Source organism: Panthera leo, chromosome A1 (genome assembly GCF_018350215.1).
Source record: "Panthera leo isolate Ple1 chromosome A1, P.leo_Ple1_pat1.1, whole genome shotgun sequence".
Taxonomy (NCBI): Eukaryota; Metazoa; Chordata; class Mammalia; order Carnivora; family Felidae; genus Panthera; species Panthera leo.
Window position 1 is genome coordinate 49,732,994 of NC_056679.1, and position 19,890 is coordinate 49,752,883.

General features: G+C 42.0%; 1 protein-coding gene across 8 annotated transcripts in view; it reads left to right on the top strand.

The window, feature by feature from the left end:
* Positions 1-2,838: 2,838 nt before the first annotated feature.
* LMO7 (LIM domain 7) overlaps positions 2,839-19,890 on the top strand; it is a 193,405-nt gene continuing 176,353 nt past the window's right edge. For 4 of the 8 annotated variants that reach the window (XM_042927995.1, XM_042928012.1, XM_042928031.1 and 1 more), the window contains exon 1: positions 2,839-2,928. In XM_042927995.1, the coding sequence (XP_042783929.1) occupies positions 2,869-2,928 (60 nt within the window). In that variant the 5' untranslated portion in view covers positions 2,839-2,868. The remainder of the gene's footprint in view (positions 2,929-19,890) is intronic. The other 4 variants (XM_042927978.1, XM_042928006.1, XM_042928020.1 and 1 more) reach the window with 1 other exon arrangement.

Genomic DNA, 19,890 nt, shown 5'->3' on the forward strand with positions numbered 1-19,890 from the left:
ACCTTCCAGAAAGATTGTACCACTTTCTCCCACCAACAGTTCATCGGTAACCTATAACACATGACAGTTGTACTGTTTTTAAATAATGAAAGTATCTCCAATTCTGGAAAATGAGTAATATTTTTGATGTTTTATTGTTGTGAATTTAATTGTAAACTCCTAAGGTAGGTTACTTTCTTTATAGGGATGATTCAATCTTTCCAGAAGGTTAAAACACTCATTCTCATGCCTGATAGAAGGCAAAGATTTGGATTTGGGTCTTCTGACTTGCAAATTTGCATCATTAAAGAGACAGAAATGGCTGCTGCCTGAGCTGATTTGAAACCAAATGGGCAATGGGAATACTTGAGCAAATAAATGAAATCCCCATTTATAAGGAAAAAATCCATATTTGACACACTACTGTTAGAGAGACTAATGGGAAATAACCATTATTTATTTAGTGTCCTCCTATGCCAAGCAGTGCCCTAGGCTTTTACATACACCATCCTATTTAATTTTCACAACCTTATTTACTTTGAAGTAGTAATTATCAGCACAATTTTCAGACGAGGAAATTGAAGCTCAGCGTGTCCGGTGACTTGGTAACTGCAGTCATTCATATTCGTGTCTATGTGGTTCTTACCAACCTGGGCTGTTACCCCCATAGCTTTAGGTCAAGTTACAGAGCAGTAGCTTTAAACAGTGTAGTATATGTACATAGTAACTGTAGTAACAATAACTCTTATGAAGCTTGGGGAATGTCTGTCCTTCTCCTGGACTAGAAGTACATAGGAGTCTGTGTAACAAGACAATGCCATTCTTAAAAAAAAGCAGGAATTTGAGAAACAAAACAAACAAGCAAAGGGGGAAAGAATGCACGAGAGAGAGGCAAATCAAGAAACAGACTCTTCAATACAGAAAACTGATGGTTATGAGAGGGGAGGGGTGTGTGGGGATGGGTTCAATAGGTGCTGGGGATTAAGGAGGGCACTTGTCCTGATGAGCACAGGGTGATGTATGGAAGTGCTGAATCCCTACACTGTACACCTGAAACTAATAGAACATTGTATGTTAACTAACTGGAATTAAAATAAAAACTTGAAAAAATTCAGTCATAAAAAATAAAAAAGCGGGTTGGGGGCATTGAAAGAGGAAGCTATTCTAGGTTAAAAAAAGATGCAACCAAATGCAATGTGTGGTCATTGTTTGGATTCTGTTCTGAGCAAGACAGCTGTAAAAGACATTTTGGGATCAGTGGGGGAATTTGAGTCCGGATTGGGTATAAATTGACACTGGGTAATTGTTAGCTTTGGTTAGAGGTGAAAATGGTAATATGATTTTGTAGACAAGTGTCCTTTAAAAAAAGAGATTCATATTGTACTATTTTGGGGTGAAATATAATAATATCTATCTTTAAGCAGGAAATGAAGGTGATAAGCAAATAAGGCAAAATGCAAACGATTGTTAACTATAGGCGCTAGGTTTTAGCTTTTCATTATACTAGTCTCCCTGCTCCGTACTTGTTTACTCTTTATGATGAAAAACGGCATCAATCAACCGGAAAAACGAAAGTAAGGGGTTATTTACTTTACGGGAGTAAGAACCGATCTTTATCTTCCTCCAAAGGTGACGCCATCAACATGTGGCCTAAACAGGGTTTCAGGAGTTTCAAGCGAGGTCCCAGGGAGACTAGACCAACGAACACATTCCTTTCCGAAGACCTGACTTTCGTGTGAAGAGAGAACTCACGTAAGCCTTGAGCCTCCGAGCCTCCAGCCCCGGACCTACCCAGGACCGCTGCGGCCACTGAATACCCTGTCACCCTACCGACCGACGCTCGGGGTGAGCGCGGGAGAAACTCAGGTGGCCACCCGCTCGCATCCTTTGCGACGCGATCCAGGTCCCTTCCACCTCACCCACCTGGAAGCGGGGAGGAGCGGGGCCGGCTTAGTGTGGGGGGAAATGGGCGGCACGCGCTCGGGCCACTACCCCCACCTGCCGCCAGGAGGGCCCGGGCGGCACAAGGGGGCGGAGAACTTGGGGTAGGGAAGGCCGCGCACCTGGCTGCGGGGCTGCGCGCAGCGGGACGGCGGGCTCCGGCCGCAGGTGAGGGCGGCGGGCTGGGCGGCTGCGCGTCGCGGAGGGCCGCGCTCCTCCACCGGGGAAGTTTCTTGGCCCGGAAAGGTGCAATTGTGTGCAGCTATTTCTGGTATGTCAGGCGGGCCGGGCGGCCGAAAGCCGAGGGGACGCCTCTTACCGGGGCCCCGGGACATGGAAGGCGGCCAGGCGGGCAGAGGCTGGAAGGATGCGGGCGTGGGGGCGCCGTCCCTCGGGGCGGAGCCGCGGTCTGGGCGGGCAGCGCGGGAGCGGGAGCGTGGCCTCGGCCACGGCCTCCTGGCGGCCGGTGGCATCCCCTGGCCCAGACAGTCTGACCACAAAGGCGGCTGCGGCCGGGAGCCCCGGGGAGCCGCAGGGGGGGCGGACGGAAGCGGCGACTCTGCGGCTCGCGGTGGGCGGCGGGGTGGGCTGGGGCGGGGCCATTCCGGGGAGGGCGGCGGCTGCGGCGCTGCGACTTTTGAAGTCCAAACAGTTGCCCGGCTGGTGAGACGCGCCGCCTCTAGTCCCCCGTCCACCTCCCGCGCCCTGTCCGGCTGCCCGGAGCCCCGGGGTTGTTTTCAGGAGTTGAGAGGAAGCCACGTCTTCAGGTTCTCGTGGGTTCGAAACTTTAGCGAACTGCAGAGCGCAACAAAGGGAAAGAGAACCCGGGAGCCTCGCAGCTTGAGCAGAGGCCGGGCGCCGGGGCCAGACGCGCGCGGGACCCCCCGCCCCTCCGTGCACTCACCGCGTCTCTCTCTCTCTCTCCCTCTTACCCTAGTCCTGGAAGGGATGGAGGAGGCCGGGGCCGACTGCGCCCTGGCGTTCGCCGAGGCCCAGAGATGGGTGGAGGTGAGTGCCTTTACCATTTTCCGCACGAGTTTGCGGCCTCGAGGCCGCTCCCGCCGATCTGCGCCCCAGCCTCCTCCCGGGACCTGCGCCGGCGCGTGGCAGCTGGTTGGCTTTGCAGTTTGGGGGACTTTGCAAGTCCTGCTTCTCTGATCTTTTAACGTCCAGCTGAGCTTAGTGCTGCCCTCCCCACGACGGCCTCGCTGGCTTCCCCAGAGCTCCTCTGCCAGGGCTCAGTGCAGAGCCGAGCGTTCGCTCTCTTGGGTTCGGGGACCGCGCATCCTTGTGAGCCAGACCACGTCAGCACAGGGTCAGAGCCGGCCCCGCGTCCTCCGGAGCGGTTCTTTGCGATGGTTACAGTGGGGATGCCCGACACTTACCTGCGCAGGGTATTTAGTGTGTGTGGTGTGGGAGGGTGAGTGGAGGAAGTTGGACGCTAAAGTCGCATCCGGAGAGATATTTTCTGGCTCGCGGCATCTGGAGTCAAGGTTTTTACTTATTCAAAGTCGGCGTTGATGAGACTAAGATCTCCTGGGGTCACTCACCGACCCCGGTTGTGCCTTAGGGACAAGATCTTCCATTCCCTTTTCCCCCCGTCGAAATGGAGATGGTCTCTAGGAGGTTTCTTCGTCAACGCCTAAGGTTGCACTTATCTGTAAAAAAGTTAACACCAGGACTTGTTGTACCCGCTATTCTGCTGGATGAAAAAGATGACTTTTTAAATGATGCTAAGGCAGTCTTCAGAACAGATGTGAGTCAGGAACAACCGCTTGTTAGAAAATTGTTGCCTACACCAGCCTTGCAGTTATTTAGGAGTTATAGATGCCACGTGCTGGCTTATTCAAGGTATTTAAAAATGCAGATTAGGTTTAAAGATTATTCCGGGGGTGGGGGGGGGGGGAAGAAACAGCATATTTAGGAATTCCCAAAGCACACAATGTTTAAGAAGAATTAATTTGTCCTTAAGAAAACAAATGTATATATGGGGGGAAAGAAGAGAATAAACTTTCAGTGTTCCATTTCTAACAGTAAATAAAGGAATGTGAAATGTGAGTAGGGGGCTCAAGAAATCAGCTGTTGATGTCCTTTTTTGGACTGAAACTTTGAGCTAGTCTGAAGGTGATTTAGAAGGTTGGGGTGGGGGGAAGGTGTGAGGGGAGGGTATGCAGGGGTTGAGAGAAGAATAAACAGTGTATTTTGAATTGAAATGAGAGTGGGAAAATTCCAGCAGTGCAGTTAAGAGAAATGACTTCCCTCATTCATAAACTTTGAAAGACCAGGGCATCCAAAGGTAATTTTCCATTAGTAAGATTTGTTCTTCATAATTTTAGAAAAGAAATTAAAGTTGCCTTTTTGATTTTGAGTGTTACGGCTGGAGGGAGAGAGAAGGGAAGAACTATGGGGACACTTTTGGTCATACGTGATTCCTGTGCGGTGTTGGTATCTGCGTGCTCCGTATTTGCTTCAGGAAATCTATGAATATGGATGATTTCACACTTTCCTCGTTGAGTATACAGATTTTTGAAGTCTAAAAAATTCCTTGTTTGTTTTAGCTTGCTCATGACGGTGTAGGCTTTCTGTGAGAAATTTGCATCTAACAAACTCTAGGGAAGTGTGTTGCAGTAAAAGATATCATAGTGCAGGGTATATGTGCTCACCTTCCCACTCTCAAACGTCCCCTCTAAACGCGTTTTTTTCATCTTTAGCAGAGAGACCATTTTTCTTTACATTTTTTTTAGTGTTTATTTATTTTTGAGAGAGTGAGTGAGAGAGCATGTGTGAGTAGGGGAGGGGCAGAGAGAGAGGGAGACACAGAATCAGAAGCCAGCTCCAGGCTCTGAGCTGTCGGCACAGAGCCCAACTTGGGGCTCGACTCATAGACGACTCATAGACCGTGAGATCGTGACCTGAGCTGAAGTCGGACGTTTAACCCACTGAGCCACCCAGGCGCCCCAAACCTATTGGTCTTCTTTTCTCCAAAATCATTTCCAATACCACCCATCACTGTTTTGCTTCCTACTACCAACACATTCAAAGAAGGCCTGTCTCTTCAAGTACAAGAGCAGAGCTTACCTTGCCATCAGTAAATAAGGGTCAAAAATAAGTAATACATGGTAGGACCCAAAACAATCCCAATAAGCTATATAAGTATAGTCATTTTTGAAATCCATTAAAAAAAACGGAGTATAAAAAAAAACAACTAAATGAACAAAACTCTAGAAAATAACAAGCTCATAAAAAAGAAACAACCCATAGCTGCTGTCATCTCTGAAATAGGGAACAATTTGCCACTGATAAAAGTAATGAGGACCAGTCTACCTTTTTTTTTTTTTTTTTTTAACGTTTATTTGCTTTTGAGAGACAGAGACAGACTGCAAGTGGGGGAGGAGCAGAGAGAGAGGGAGACACAAAATCCAAGGCAGACTCCAGGCTCTGAGCTGTCAGCACAGAGCCCGATGCAGGGCTTGAACCCACAGGCTGTGAGTTGATGACTGGAGCCGAAGTTGGACGCTCAACCGACTGAGCCACCCAGGCGCCCCAAGAGACAATTTTTCTAAAGGCTTTGCCATATCATTATAATATAGTTAATGAAATTAACATTCAAGTCATTTTTTTTTCCCCTCCTGCCACTGGGAGCAAGGCAGTATGCTCATTGAAGATATGTGAACGTTTTACATATTCATGTACACTTTGGGCATGCTCTGGGCATTCAGAGTGACAGCAGTGTGCCTACTGTTAGGTTTATTTTATTTCTCCAGTTAGTGTCCAAATTTGTTTGTCTCCTTAGCTTTGCCTTTACAACTAAAGCACATATTTTAAAACATTGTTCTTGCCAAAAGAAGCAGAATGGATGACTCCTTTGTTGCCACAGTCCCCTCTTAATTCCCAGAACCCCTAATTTAAAGATAAAATATCAATTCCAAAGTGTATCTTATAACATATTTTGGAAAGTGAAGAAGATTGTGGTGTAACTCTTTCTTTTGCATGCTAATATTCTTGCTCCTGCTCCATTTTCTCTACCGTACTTTTCTCGACATATATTGAGACATATGTGGGTTATTCATATATATAAACATATATGTATTCTATGGTATACTTTGCTGCCTTTATTCTCAGCTGCAGCTTTGACTAACCCAAGGTTGAGGAACTCCAATAACCTTGTAAAATTTTGAGTGACGGCCAGTGTCCATGTTAGTATGTTCTTTGTCATTTCCATTCTTTTGTGATAGCTAATACGTTATTTCCCACAACCAGAGTTAAAGTTTTATTTATTTTATTTTGAGAGGGGAAGGTGAAAGGGTGGGGCAAGGGCCAGTGATTGTTATTCTACCAACTAAAATTTTATGGCTATTTTAAATTGTGCTTAAATGGTTAAGAGTGTATGTATTTTTGGGGGGCTAGTTTAACATTTCAATTTAAAGCAAATGTAGGAATGTGCACTCTTTAATCCAACATAATGATATTGGATTATTATCTGGTTGGAAATGCTGTTTGGAATATTAATAATGTAGCAGAGCTGGTTTATGATTAAACACTGGTTTAAAACCAAATAACATAGTAGTTTAAAGGCAAAGGCAGAGAGGAAGTTTAATTCCAGCAAGGTCATGGAGTAGGTGATGAAGTAGAAAGTGCTGTCCAGACCCTCTAATTTTAAACTTTTTCTGGAGCACCTTTTAATTTTCTACACCTAATAGTTGCCTCTGTCTCTCTGTTTTGGGACATTAAAAAGTCTTTGTAGTGAACAGACAAAATACCAATGAGATTGAAAACTGGATATATCACTCATTGCATTGGTTGGTGGCCAGTTTCCATTCTGTGGGTTAATGTTGCTCTTTAGGTTGAAGTTTATATACGGTAGTAATTTTCATGGCTGGAGAACAGACTAACTTAATTTACCACCTCCTTGCTTACCTGTGCTTCCTGTTATCTCAGAGTTTGATTCTTTCAGTATCACCATCATCCTGTAGAAGGACCTAAGGATGCCAAGTTGAGCTCATTGCCAGACCTGGCACCAGAATATAACTCCTTCCTCAGTTACTTCCAATTAGTCTGTTTCTCCATGCACCTCCAAATCTTTCTAAGTGGTTTCCCTCTTTCTCTGTAAACTGCATCCTGTCTGCTAGTGGTTCCCAACCTGTGATCTGGTTTGAAAGGGTTTGCTTGGGATATATGTGTCCTCAGTGCACACCAGCATTATCTATGGACTAAATGAAGGTTTCATGGATTTGTACTGTTGCTTTGCAAATGTATGTGGAATGATGTAAACATTCACTTGAAAATGTCCCTAAATTCATAGAAGAATTTTTGGTAATTTCGTATAATTTCAAGGAACAGTATTAAACCTGGACATACTATGATGGTAAAAATTTATTTAAAAATTTAAATGTTGGGGGCACCTGGGTGGCTCAGTCAGTTGGGTGTCCGACTTCGGCTCAGATCATGATTTCACAGTTTGTGAGTTTGAGTCCCGCTTCCGGCTCTGCTGACAGCTCAGAGCCTGGAATCTGCTTCAGATTCTGTGTGTGTCTCTCTCTCTGCCCCTCTCCCACTCATGCTATTTCTCTCTCTCTCTCAAAAATAAGTAAACAGTTAAAATTTTTAAAAAAATTTAATTGTTAAGAAGCAATTCTTATACTAGCTGTTGTAGCCAAAATTATTTTTTCAAAATAAAAACCTGATTTTGTTAGTTCCTTCTTTTCTGGGGAGTCATGAATAGATTTCACTTATTTTTTTCTGATTTTTTATTTTTAAAAAGTGTTTATTTATATTTGAGAGAGCGAGCCAGAGACAGAGGATAGAGAATGTACCAGCAGGGGGAGGGGCAGAGAGAGAGGAAAGAGAGAATCCCAAGCAGGCTCCCTGTTGACTTGAGATCATGACCTGAGCTGAAATCAAGAGTCAGATGCTTAACTGGCTGGCCACCCAGGCGCTCCAAGATTTTAGTCTATCACCTTCACATCTTCACAGTGTAAATACCATAACATTTACAGCTGTTTACAATCTCATCTCTGCCTATATATCTATTTTTTTAAATCTTTTCTCTGTAACTGTTTGCCTAGGTGCCAGGTGGCATAGAGATTAAGAGCTCTGTTTTGAAATTTTTTTTTAGCATTTATTTATTTTTGAGAGAGAGAGAGAGAGAGAGAGAGAGCGAGCGCATATGTTGGGGAAGGGCAGAGAGAGAGAGGGAGATACAGAATCTGAAGCAGGCTCCAGGCTTTGAGCTGTCAGTACTGAGCCCGAGGCAGGGCTTGAACTCTTGAACTGCGAGATCGTGACCTGAGCCAAAGTTGGACGCTCAACCGACTGAGCCACCCAGGTGCCCCATAAGAGCACTGTTTTGTACACTACATACCCAGTACTTATTTGTCTTATAATTGGAAATTCATACTTTTTGACCACTTCATCCAATTCCTGATGATGGTTAACACTGCTGTATGGTATATTTGAAAATTGCTAGGAGAATATAGATCCTAAAATTTCTCATCACAAGGAAAAAACTATTTTTGTAACTATATTGTAACTTCCTGTGGCAAGCATTTTACAATATATGTATGTGAAGTCATTATGTGTTACACTTTTTAACTTATACTGAACTCTGTGTCAATTATATCTCAATGAAATTGGAAAAAAAAAAAAAGAGAGAAGAAAAAACCCTCACTGGTTTGGGAACAAATCATGGTTCAAGTCCTGGTTCTGCTGCTTAATTAAACCCACTAGGTCTCTGTTTTCTTTCTTGACCTCCCATGGTGGCTGTGTTAGTTAAGTGACATGCTTACCAAAAACCAATTATTGTTCCTAATCTTTGCTTGAGTTTGCCCACACACAGGAAGCTGTTTTCTCACCTCTAGGTTATCATGTGTGGAATATGCCTTATTCCTTGTTTAAAAAGGAAGGAGAAGGTAAAAGGAGCCAGTTAGTCTCGTCTTTGTGTGCCTGATACCCATTACTCCTCTTCAGTCCTCTATGCTTGTGCTAAAACTAGCCTTTATGTGGGGCCTTTTCTGAACTACCACACCTGTACTGCACCCATTCCTTCCTCCCCTCTATCCTCGTGTAGATCTCTCTTTTTGCACTCATGCTATAATTCTGTCCATTTTTTCCATATTAGATTATAAGCTGAGGGAAGGAACAATATCTTTTTTTTTTTATGTTTATTTTTGAGAGAGATATAGAGTGCGAGTGGGGGAGAGTCAGAAAGAGGGAGACACAGAGTCCGACACAGAGCTTGAACGCACGAACTGCGAGATCGTGACCCAAGCCGAAGTCAGTTGCTTACTGACTGAGCCACCCAGGCGCCCCCGGAATAATATCTTTATTTCAGGGATTTGGCATGGTTCCTGGTAAGTGCTTGTTGAATAGAAGTATAATCTGAAGGCTACAGCTTTAACAAAACTTAAAAATAGGGTTTTAAGGACCAGAACTTATTTCTTCTCCCAGCAGAAACTTGCTTCAGGGTCTAAAGCTGAGTTCATTGCTTGCGCAGTTAGTTGCTTGGTCAGGACCAGCTGGCTACAAGATATGCCTTCATCTGAGTAGCCGTGTGTACTTGCCTGTTTACCTAACATTTTCTCTTCTGTTCCAGCCCTGCTCCTGAGTCATGGCACTCTCTTCCTGCCTTCTGATTAATGCTGTCCCTCATGGGGACTTGCATTCAGTCAATGTGTTATCCAGAAATTGCCTATTACGTGCTTACTCTGTACTGGACACTTGCTGGGCTTATTGATTCAAATGTCACCTTCTGAGCCTCTTTCCTGGACCTCTAGACGGAGGCATGCCCCACAAGGAGCAGACATACAAACACACCCAGCAGCACTGTCAGATAAGTGCTGTAGGGGTAGAAATTTGCACAATTTGTAGTGATGGCACTGAGGGGGCAGCCTGAGTCGGCCTGGGGAGTCAGGTAAGCTCACAGAGAGGCAGCATTTGCATCAAGCTGCAGCGGGGCGAACACATTTGCCCACTTTGTGACTTTATAACTTGGTGTAAGAGCTTCAAGTTCTCTGCAGCACAACTTTTAGAAGTTGCTGAGAGTAGTTTATTTTTACTCAGGTAATCTTTACATGCAGAGAAATGCACCGATTTTTAATGTACGGTTGTGGGAATTTTGTCAAATGTTTTTACACCCGTGTAGCCAGAAATTTAATCAACTTATAGAACATTTTTGTCACTCAACAAAGTTCCCTTCCAGAAGGGCACTTGAGTCTCTCCCTCTTACAGGCAACCACCTTTTTGATTTCTAACATCTTAGATTTCTTAGTGTAGTTTTGAACAGCCAAGCAATATCATGATTGTCAAGTAGTTCCTTTTTTCTTCATGTAGCATTTTACTATTACTTGAACACACTATCTTTATTTGAAAATAAATTCTATGACAGGAAGGATGGCAAGAGATGAGTGTGTACTCACAAAATCCTCTTGAGAAGGAACTGATTCATACAAATAGAAACCAGGGTAGGGATGCCATTAAAATAGCCTGACTCTAGGAGGTATAAGCACACACATGTCTTGGCGTTTCCTGGGCAACTAGGAGGATTCCAGTATAGTGTTATTCTGGATCTTTTCAACGTACCTGTGTACTGAAAGCTAGAAATATGCCTTGTCTTAACATGAGGGGAAAAGCAAGAACTTGTACCTTTAATAAAATGGAGTGTCCTCAAACCAGTTAGAGAAGTGCACTCACTGGGTCAAAGGAAATGAATGATTTCTTGGCTCTTGACACCTCACCAAGTTACCCTGTGAAAGCTTTGTGCTAGTTTGCAACCATGAATAGAGATTGATACATTCTGGTATATATAAATGAATATATTAATGCTCTCCAAATTCTGGCCAGAATTGGAAATTGTCATTTGTGTTTTTTCTCTAAATAAATGGATGAAACCTGCATGATGTTCTCCCTCTTCTCAGATCCCTGGTGATGTTAAACATTTATGTAACGGATAATACATTGGGTTTCCTCCAGGGAGAAAGGATGGCCCTGGAACACGGAGGGTTCTGGCTCCTCTGCATGCAGTCACAAAAGGCTCAGAGGGCCCCTGGCCTGCTAAAGCACATCTCCAAGGTCATGGGCATGGTAGGGGTTCTTAAGGAAGTGCCTCCTGAGTTGTCTTGGGTTTTTTGGGGGCTGTTTGGAGATAGACGCTCTGAATTCTCAACAAAATTATGGAGAATGGAATGTTTGTCCATTTTGAGGAGTGGAGCACCTCGATATTCCTTCAGCCCTTGATAAAACACAGAAATCCTCTCTTAGGCTGAGAGGAATAACATCCCAAGTGTGTGGCAGGGAACGTGTTGCTTCATCTGGTTCATTTGGGTCTCGTTGTTCTGTGTAGGGCTCTAGCGGGCTTACTCTCTGGATGCCAAGAGTGCTTTGGCTAGTAAGGGACTCCTATGGAGACAACCGGCTCCTTTTACCTCCTCCGTCACTTTTAAACTGCTGGCGAACATAACGCATTTGAATTAAAAGTACCAGTTTTGAGAATGTTAGTTAAGAAAAACAAAGCAACATTAATAAATTTTGTCCAACCTTTTTAGTTTGGAGAAAATGGATGTTGTGGGAAGACAATCTCATGTATTACCATCTGTAGACTGAGTTGTTTCTGTTGTTCTGTAGCCTATAATTCCTGGCAGAAAGTTCTCAAATGCTTGTTGAAGGAATGACTGTTTTGTGTCCTGTCAAAAGATTGGCTTATTTACTTAATGCTTGCGGATCTCCTTAAAACTGTTAACTGTCAAAGAGTATATTAGAGCTTGAGGAGAGTGATAAAATATGTGCACTTCTACTTAGTCTTCAGTTTCGGAAGGTAATTATTGGGTGTGTGTGTGTGTTTTCTTAAAACATTTCTGATGTACTCAAAGCTCTTAATAAGGAAAAGAGTTGTCATCTGTGCACGACTTTGGGAACAGAGATTTAATACTCTCAATCTGCCACTTTAAGTAGACGGGCATTAGCAAATTCTACAGATGAATCATGACACAGTCCCATAAACAGTCTTTCCAAAGATTGTAATATCCTCCCTGATAGGGTCCTCGAAGACCGGTTCTCATTTCTGTGTAGAGGAGGATCAGTTTGGTGCTTGCGTGCATTAGATGATGGTGCACAGACATTATGTCTGTCTTTAAGTACAGTGGGGATTGTCATAAGGACAGAGGTTAGAAAAATTCTATGTGGGTTCAAAGGGCAACACTGGTAATAACTGTTCGGGTACAGTGAGACCTTAGTATCAAGTATTTTGAAGATGTTTCTATAAACAAAGGGCTGTCCTATGCCAGAATAGGCTGACTTGAATAGGCTGTGAAGGTTTTACACGAGAAGGTGAGTAACTGACAATTAAAGCAACTAGTACTTCTTTCTACATGTGCAAGACAGGGGGCAAGTGTATTGTCCCTGCATACCTTAATAATGAAGGACTGTTAGGACCAGGGTGTTCTCTCCAATGAGGAAAAAAGAGGACTGAGAAGTCAAATAATTTTCTCAGGAAACACTGAAACTACTAAGTGGTGGTTGGGGATTTGAACCCAGGCAATTTGACTCCACAGCCTTCCCTCTTAATCACTACACTCTACTGTCTCAGAGAAACACTGGTCAGACAGTGCTCATTCTATCTGAAGCTGTAAGATAAACTATTTTCTGTTTATGGTAAGTCCTTCACACTAGAACGCAGCTTCTGTCTTGTGATATTGGTGCCTGGAAAGCACATGGTGATCAAATATTTTATAAACTATAGAATTGCTGATAGACATTCCTGAACAATTGCACACTTTAGATTTATGTGTTCTGCTATATCTAAGTGACCAGATTAATGCTCAGTAAACCATTTAAAGTGTTGTAAAAGGGAAGCATTTTTATATGATGACATTGAATTATACTTTGAGCTACAACAGGAGATAAATTATATCTGTTAGGTTCTTCTATAAGACTGTTTACAAAAAGTATCAATTTCTTTGTTTTTTTAATATTTATTTATTTTGAGAGAGAAAGCAAGAAAGGGAACATGTGTGTGAATGCATACAAGCCAGGGAGGGACAGAGAGAGAGAGAGAGACAGGAAGAGAGAGAATCCTAAGCAGGCTCCTCACTGTCAGCACAGAGCCTGACATGGAGCTCAGTCTCATGATCCATGAGATCGTGACCTGAACTGAAATCGAGTCGGACACTTAACCAACTGAGCCACTCAGGCACCCCCAAAAGTATCAATTTCTTATTGACCTACATTTCAGTAGTCCATGGCATACTAGAAATTTCTCGTAGTACTAGAAATTCAGTACTAGTAAGTACTGGAAAAAAGACCATGATGAAAGATTTTCTCTTCTTGACAAGGTTGAAATTTGATCTAGATGTCTGAGCTGGGAAGGAGAGATCTTGTTTTGTTATACCACAATTTCATAATATTCAAGGAAGGACACTCATTGCCTTCCTTATTACAAACTTTGATTCTGGAATTCTTTCTTACTAGAGTTTAAAGTCTTTCATTCCGCCACAGGAAGGAGAAAATAAGCAAATATTTTGCCTTCTTGAGTGGTATGCAATCAATTTGGAACTTACCTTAGTGTCCGAAGAAAGTATTGTCAATCTATCAAAAGCATTAGACACAGACACATGTTCCTTCTTGAAACATTTCCTTCAACTCTTCTCTGGATTTTTTTTCCCATTTTACTTGATGTTTCTGATTTTCCTTTGCTTAATCCTCCTGATTACTTGACCAGTAAGTATTAGAGTATCCCTGGGTTCATCTTCCCATGCCTTCTCTGTCTATAATCTCTCCCTAGCAGATATTATCAAATCCATAGCTTTATATACCTTCTATATGCTGATGACTTCCTTTTTGTATTCCTGGCACTGACAGTGTCTCCCTTTTCCTCTCTCCCTGCCCTGTGTGTGTGACACACATACATGTATACACACATACACTGAAGATTTCCAATTGTAGATCAAGTAGGCACATCCCACTTTGTTCCCAAAAAAACCTCTGAGTTTCTCCCCCTTCTTATCACCTGCCTACTCATCTCCCCCAGTGTTTCCCATCTTTGTACATGGCATCACTCTCAACCCATTTGCTTAGGTCCCCAGCTTTGAGTCATTATTGACTCTTGGTTGTTGTTGTTTTTTTTTCACACTCCACATCTAGTCTATAAAGAGATTCAGTTGGCTGTATCTTCAAATATATCCAGAATCTGACCACTTCTTACCATAGCCACCATCCTCCCTGCTTCAAATATAATAGCCAGATTCCTCTTTAAAAGTGTAAGCTAGAAATAAGACATACAAATGGCCAACAGACTCATGAAAAGATGCCTAGCATCACTATTCATCAGGGAGATGCAAATCAAAACTGCACTGAGATATCACCTTATACCAGTCAAAATGGCTAGACCCCAAAAGACAAGAAATAATAAGTGTTGTTGAGGATATGGAGAAAAAGGAACCCTCATGCACTGTTTCTGGGAATGCAAATTGGTGCAGCCACTGTGGAAAACAAAATGGAGCTTCCTCAAAAAATTAAAAATAGAATTATCATATGATCCAGTAATACCACTACTAGGTATTTAGCCAAGGAAAACAAAAACTCTGATTTGAAAAGATGTATGCACCCCTATGTTTATTGTAGCCTTATTTACAATAGCCAAACTGTGGAAGCAACCCACATGTCCACCAGTAGATGAATTAATAAAGAAGATATGGCATACATACAATGGAATATTATACAGCCATAAAAAGAACGAAATCTTGTCATTCATTTGCAACAACATGGATGGACCTAGAAGATATAATGTTAAGTGAAACAAATCAGAGAAAGACATATACTATATGATTTCACTCATACAGAATTTAAGAAATAAAATGACCAAACTTAAAGACAAACAAAACAAAACCCGACTGTTAAATACAGAGAACAGACTGGGTATGCCACGGGGGAGGTGGATGGGGGAAATGGGTGAAATAGGTGAAGGGAACCAAGAGTACACTTACTGTGATGAACACTGAGTAATGCAGAGAATTGTTGAATCATTATATTGTACCCCTGAAGCTAATATAACACTGCACGTTAATTATACTTCAATAAAAAAAAGTAAACCAGAGATTGCATTTCCGACTCTTCCTTCTCCTCCCCCCACAATGACTATCTATTATATTTTGAATAAAATCTGCATTTTTGTTTAAAAAACTTTTTTTTTTAATAAAAGTCCCACTTGCCCATGTCATCTGCTGTCACTGTGTGTCTTCCCATGCTCTAGTCATACTGACCTCCTGCTATTCCTCAGATGTGCAGATGTTTTTATTTTAGGGCCTTGGTGTTGCTGTTCCTCCTGCGTGAATACATTTCTTTCACTTATTCAGGTCTCAGCTCAAATGATACCTTCTCCTCCCTTTCCTCCCCTTCCTCTCTGTAGAATAACAATCTTGTCAGTCCACACTCAAATTTTGTAGCACTTATCGTTTGCTTTCATAGGCTATATTTTTTTGGATTGGCTGTAACTGTCACTAGAATCTGTAAGTGCCTTATGTGCAAAGGTGTACCTTGTTTTCAAGCCTTAAATAGTGGCAAGTATTTGGTAGATGCCAGTAAATGTTTGTTGGATAAATAAATGGACGAATCAACAAATGTCTTACCTGACATGTTGTTAATCCTGTGACTTGACTGACTCTGGCTGTGCTTCACTGAATGAAACAAGCTGTTTTGTTCTGTTAGGTTTTTTGTTTGTTTGTTTGCTTTTCTTAAACTTCAGTTCCATATTGAGTAAGTTCAAAGCAAGTTTTTAAAAAAGCAGGTTTGAAGCAAGGGAAATTGACCTCGTTCAACCAATGGTAAAGATGCCTAAATGTAAATAAGTATTATAAGATAAAACAGAACATTTGAAAGTGAGCTGCCTTAGCTGAATATCCTGCACTGGGGACAGTACTTTACCAGGCAACTTTGGGGCATTTGTCATGAAAAAGATCTCACAACTCACTGAATAGTATCCTCCAGCTTGAGTAGGAACCCAGAGACTAATTTGAGACAATGAAGCATAACACAACTTTACCCTTTTAGAAATAAATGAAAATAATTCAAAGAATTTGGAATAGGAATGTTTTTTTCTCTGCCCCACTCAAACACCAGAGGCCTACCTCATGCTTCCAAAGTGCTGTAATTTTGTGTGTTTTTTTTGTTTTTGTTTTTTTTGGGTTTTTTTTAGGAATCATTCTGAAATGGCACATAAAACTGAGGAGTGGAAGTTTTCTAAAGAGCTTTTTTTCAGAAATGAGGGAAAAAGGAAGCTGAAACTAATTGTCTGTTTTGATGCAAACTGACTTTTTCTTAACATGTTTTTTAAAAAAACATTATTCCTCCTAGGTGTCATATGAATTATGTGATATTGTTCTTTTTATAAATATATTTTCCCGGGGCGGGTGCACCTGGGTGGCTTAGTCGGTTAATTGTCCGACTTTTGATCTCAAGGTTGTGAGTTCAAGCCCTGCATTGGGCTCCGTTCTGGGTATGAAGCCTACGTTAAAAAAATGAAAATAAATTAAAAATTTATAAATATAACTTTTTAACAGATGAGAAAAGATTAAAGAAATGAAGTTTTTTTCCCAGTACCATGCAGCTGATACTGATAGAACCAGTATTTGAAGTTAGATTTTTTTTCTAACAGAAAAACTCAAGCTGAACTGCTTCATTCACTTTCCTCTGTTTCCTTCTGTTATAGTTGTATGTGCAGTTTTGGCACATACATACCCTTTTGTGCTATTAGCTATTCCATAGATAGTCCATGTGTCTGCCTCTGTCTTTCTCTCTCTCTCTTTTTGTTTTGTATTTCAAGATTGGAGCTAAGTTAAAAAGCATAGGAAAGTTCTCAGACTTAGTATAAAATGTGTAAATTCACAGTAAGATGTGAACAACTTCCTGCTGTTGGAATGTGACGGGTTTAGAGGCAGGGTGTGTGTGGAGAGGGGGGAATGGTGAGGGTACGTGCTATTGTGGTTCTTTCTGGGGCTTGCCCTGACAGGGAGGAGATAAGCCCAAGAACAGCATGGGAATAAATGTGACCATGTTAGACAGCAAATCTGCAGGGATTTTGAGGATAGGAAAAGCATTTGGAAGCTAATAGAGAAAGTCCTTGTTGAGCTTGACCAGAAAGAGCTGGTGGTCCAAAGGACCACCATCATCGGCCAGGGTCCATTGGGTTGCCCTGTTGGTAGGGCAATGAAACTAGTAGTCCCCTGGTTGTGGAAGGTGCTTATCTGAAGGTAGTGAGAATTACAAGGCCAATTTGTGGATACAGACTTTGAATTTTTTCTTGAAATGCTCTATCAGGTGATGGTGGAATTCTGGGGACAGAATGGGTCAGTGGAGGGGAAAGACCATATCACAGAGAGGATCAAGAACTGGGCCTTGGGATATGTCTTCTCTTAAGTGGAAAGGAAGTGGAAGGGGAGGTCATGTTCAAAAAGCTAGGCAGAAAACCAGGAATGTGTCAGAAATCTTAAGGAAACATTGTTTTCCTGAAAGAAAGGAAGAGGAGTATCAACAGTGCTCTGGATTAGAAGAAGTGATCGTGGGAAAAGAAAGTGGGAACAAAGGCCATTGCATCTGACAAAAGAGTAGTTAGTCTCTCACTTGTTAAGAGTATAGCTGGACAGTGTTAGTGTGGGAACCACATGAAGCTTCAGAAAATCCTTCTGGAAAGTCTTAGTGTAGGCGCAAGAGCGCCATGAGAGAAGAGGTAGGAAGAGCTACCAAGAAACCAACATTGTGTCAAGCAAGCTATTAACTTGTGTTAGCAAAACCGTCCCCTAAGCGCAGTTGGTATCACCGGATGTGTCAGAGGTACAAAGCCTTCGTATTTAGGGGAAGTATGCTGTCGGACAACGGGTCTGAAGGAATCATTGCGGTCTGCTATATAAAGTACTCTTAGTGTGTTGAACATCATCAGGAATTCACTTTAGTCTTCTGAATTTAGTTTCCTCTTCCATAAACTGGGAAAAATGTCTCTCCTGTCCCCAGGGATTTTAGCTGACAATAATTTGGGGAAGACATTTTGTTTCAAATGTTCAGAAAAAAGTATCTTCATAGTTTCGATTTAGTGACTCTAAGAAAATTAAAATCATGTTAATCTGAAAACAGAAGGTGATCAGGAGATAAAGCATTTCTCTTAAATATACACACAAAATAGTTATCATGCAGATGAACGTTTTCGGAATGCTGTGTCTTTGTTTCTTCTCTTTGGTCCAGCGTGGCGTAGTGGCAAGAGTGGCAGGGTTTGGGGCAATACTGACTAGGTTTAGCTGGCATATAGCGGCTGCTGAAGTAAAATTTGTGACCGTGGACAGAATATAAAGCTTCCCTAAACCCAAATTCCCAGAACTATAAAATGAGGATTGCAAGGTGGTGATGGGTTTAGAAGAAAAGATGTGGAATATGCGTAGGCACTCAACACATGGTAGGTGCCCATATTATTATTATTATTATTATTATTATTATTCTTGACTCTGTATATAATCCGAAATGAGGACCAATTGATGACTTTTGTTTTTGCCTTTCCTAGAATGGCTTATTTTTTTATTATTTTTTGTGTTTTAATGTTTATTTATTTATTTATTTATTTATTTATTTTATTTTTTTTTTATTTTTTTTTTATTTATTTTTGGGACAGAGAGAGACAGAGCATGAACGGGGGAGGGTCAGAGAGAGAGGGAGACACAGAATCGGAAACAGGCTCCAGGCTCCGAGCCATCAGCCCAGAGCCTGACGCGGGGCTCGAACTCACGGACCGCGAGATCGTGACCTGGCTGAAGTCGGACGCTTAACCGACTGCGCCACCCAGGCGCCCCTTATTTATTTATTTTTGAGAGAGACAGAGACAGAGTGCGAGCAGCCGGGGGGCAGAGAGAGAGGGAGACACAGAATCCGAAACAGGCTTTAGGCTCTGAGCTGACAGCACAGAGCCCCACGTGGGGCTGAGCCCTCGAACCGTGAGATCATGACCTGAGAGGAAGTCAGACACTTAACCGACTGAGCCACCCAGGAACCCCTAGAATGGCTTATTTTTAAGGGTGTGTGTGTGTGTGTGTGTGTGTGTGTGTATCCCAGAATGCACTTAGATAACTTGATGTTTTTCCTAACCTCTGATTTGTGAATATGGGTTTTTATTGAGCCATTTTTATATTGTTCTTAAGCTGTGATAATGCTTTATGAGAACTTGAGGTTGGAATGAACAAATGCCTTAAGAGTAATGAATTCTGTTTCTTTATGGTACTTCTGTCATTGTCGTCTCTCTGGGGATCCACATGTGCATGTGAGCCATTTTAGCACCTCTTTGCTATTAATTCTGTCAGTGGACTGATAAATCTAAGGCTAGTCAACTTGCCTGAGACTTTTCAAGTTGGAGAATTCCATATTTATTGCTCTGTTGAAAACACTGCCATATGTTCTTATACTCCCTGCTTCCTTCCACTTAGCTCCTGTCTATTTGAAGTTCAAGATTAGACTCTAGGGTATGTAGATTCCATGCATTAAGCTGCTTCTTCTCATATGTATTGTACATAAATTGTTTTTTCAAGTCTCCAAACATTTCTGTTATCTCAATTATTCTTAATGCTTTACTTTTTCATGTTTTGTGTGTGTGTGTGTGTCTTTGAGTCATCTTATTAATTTAGTTTTCCTGCTGTATTCCATTTGGAAGATGCACTTGTGAGATCTTTCCAAGGACATTTTATGATGTCTTACTAAAAATGAGCCTAATGAGATATTTTGGTGAAGAGAAGCTTTTATAGTTTCCATGAAGAAAGAAAATACAGTTTTAGGTGTTTTATTCAAAGGATAAAGTTTATACTGCCTGTTTTTAAGCCAATTTGCAAACATTTTTAGACGTGGAAAATTTAAGTCCTAAAAGGTATAGCTTGCCAAATAGCTGATATTTTTGAAATTTGGCCTCCAATCTGGTAAAAGAATGTGGTTGACAGTCACACTGCAATTTACAGT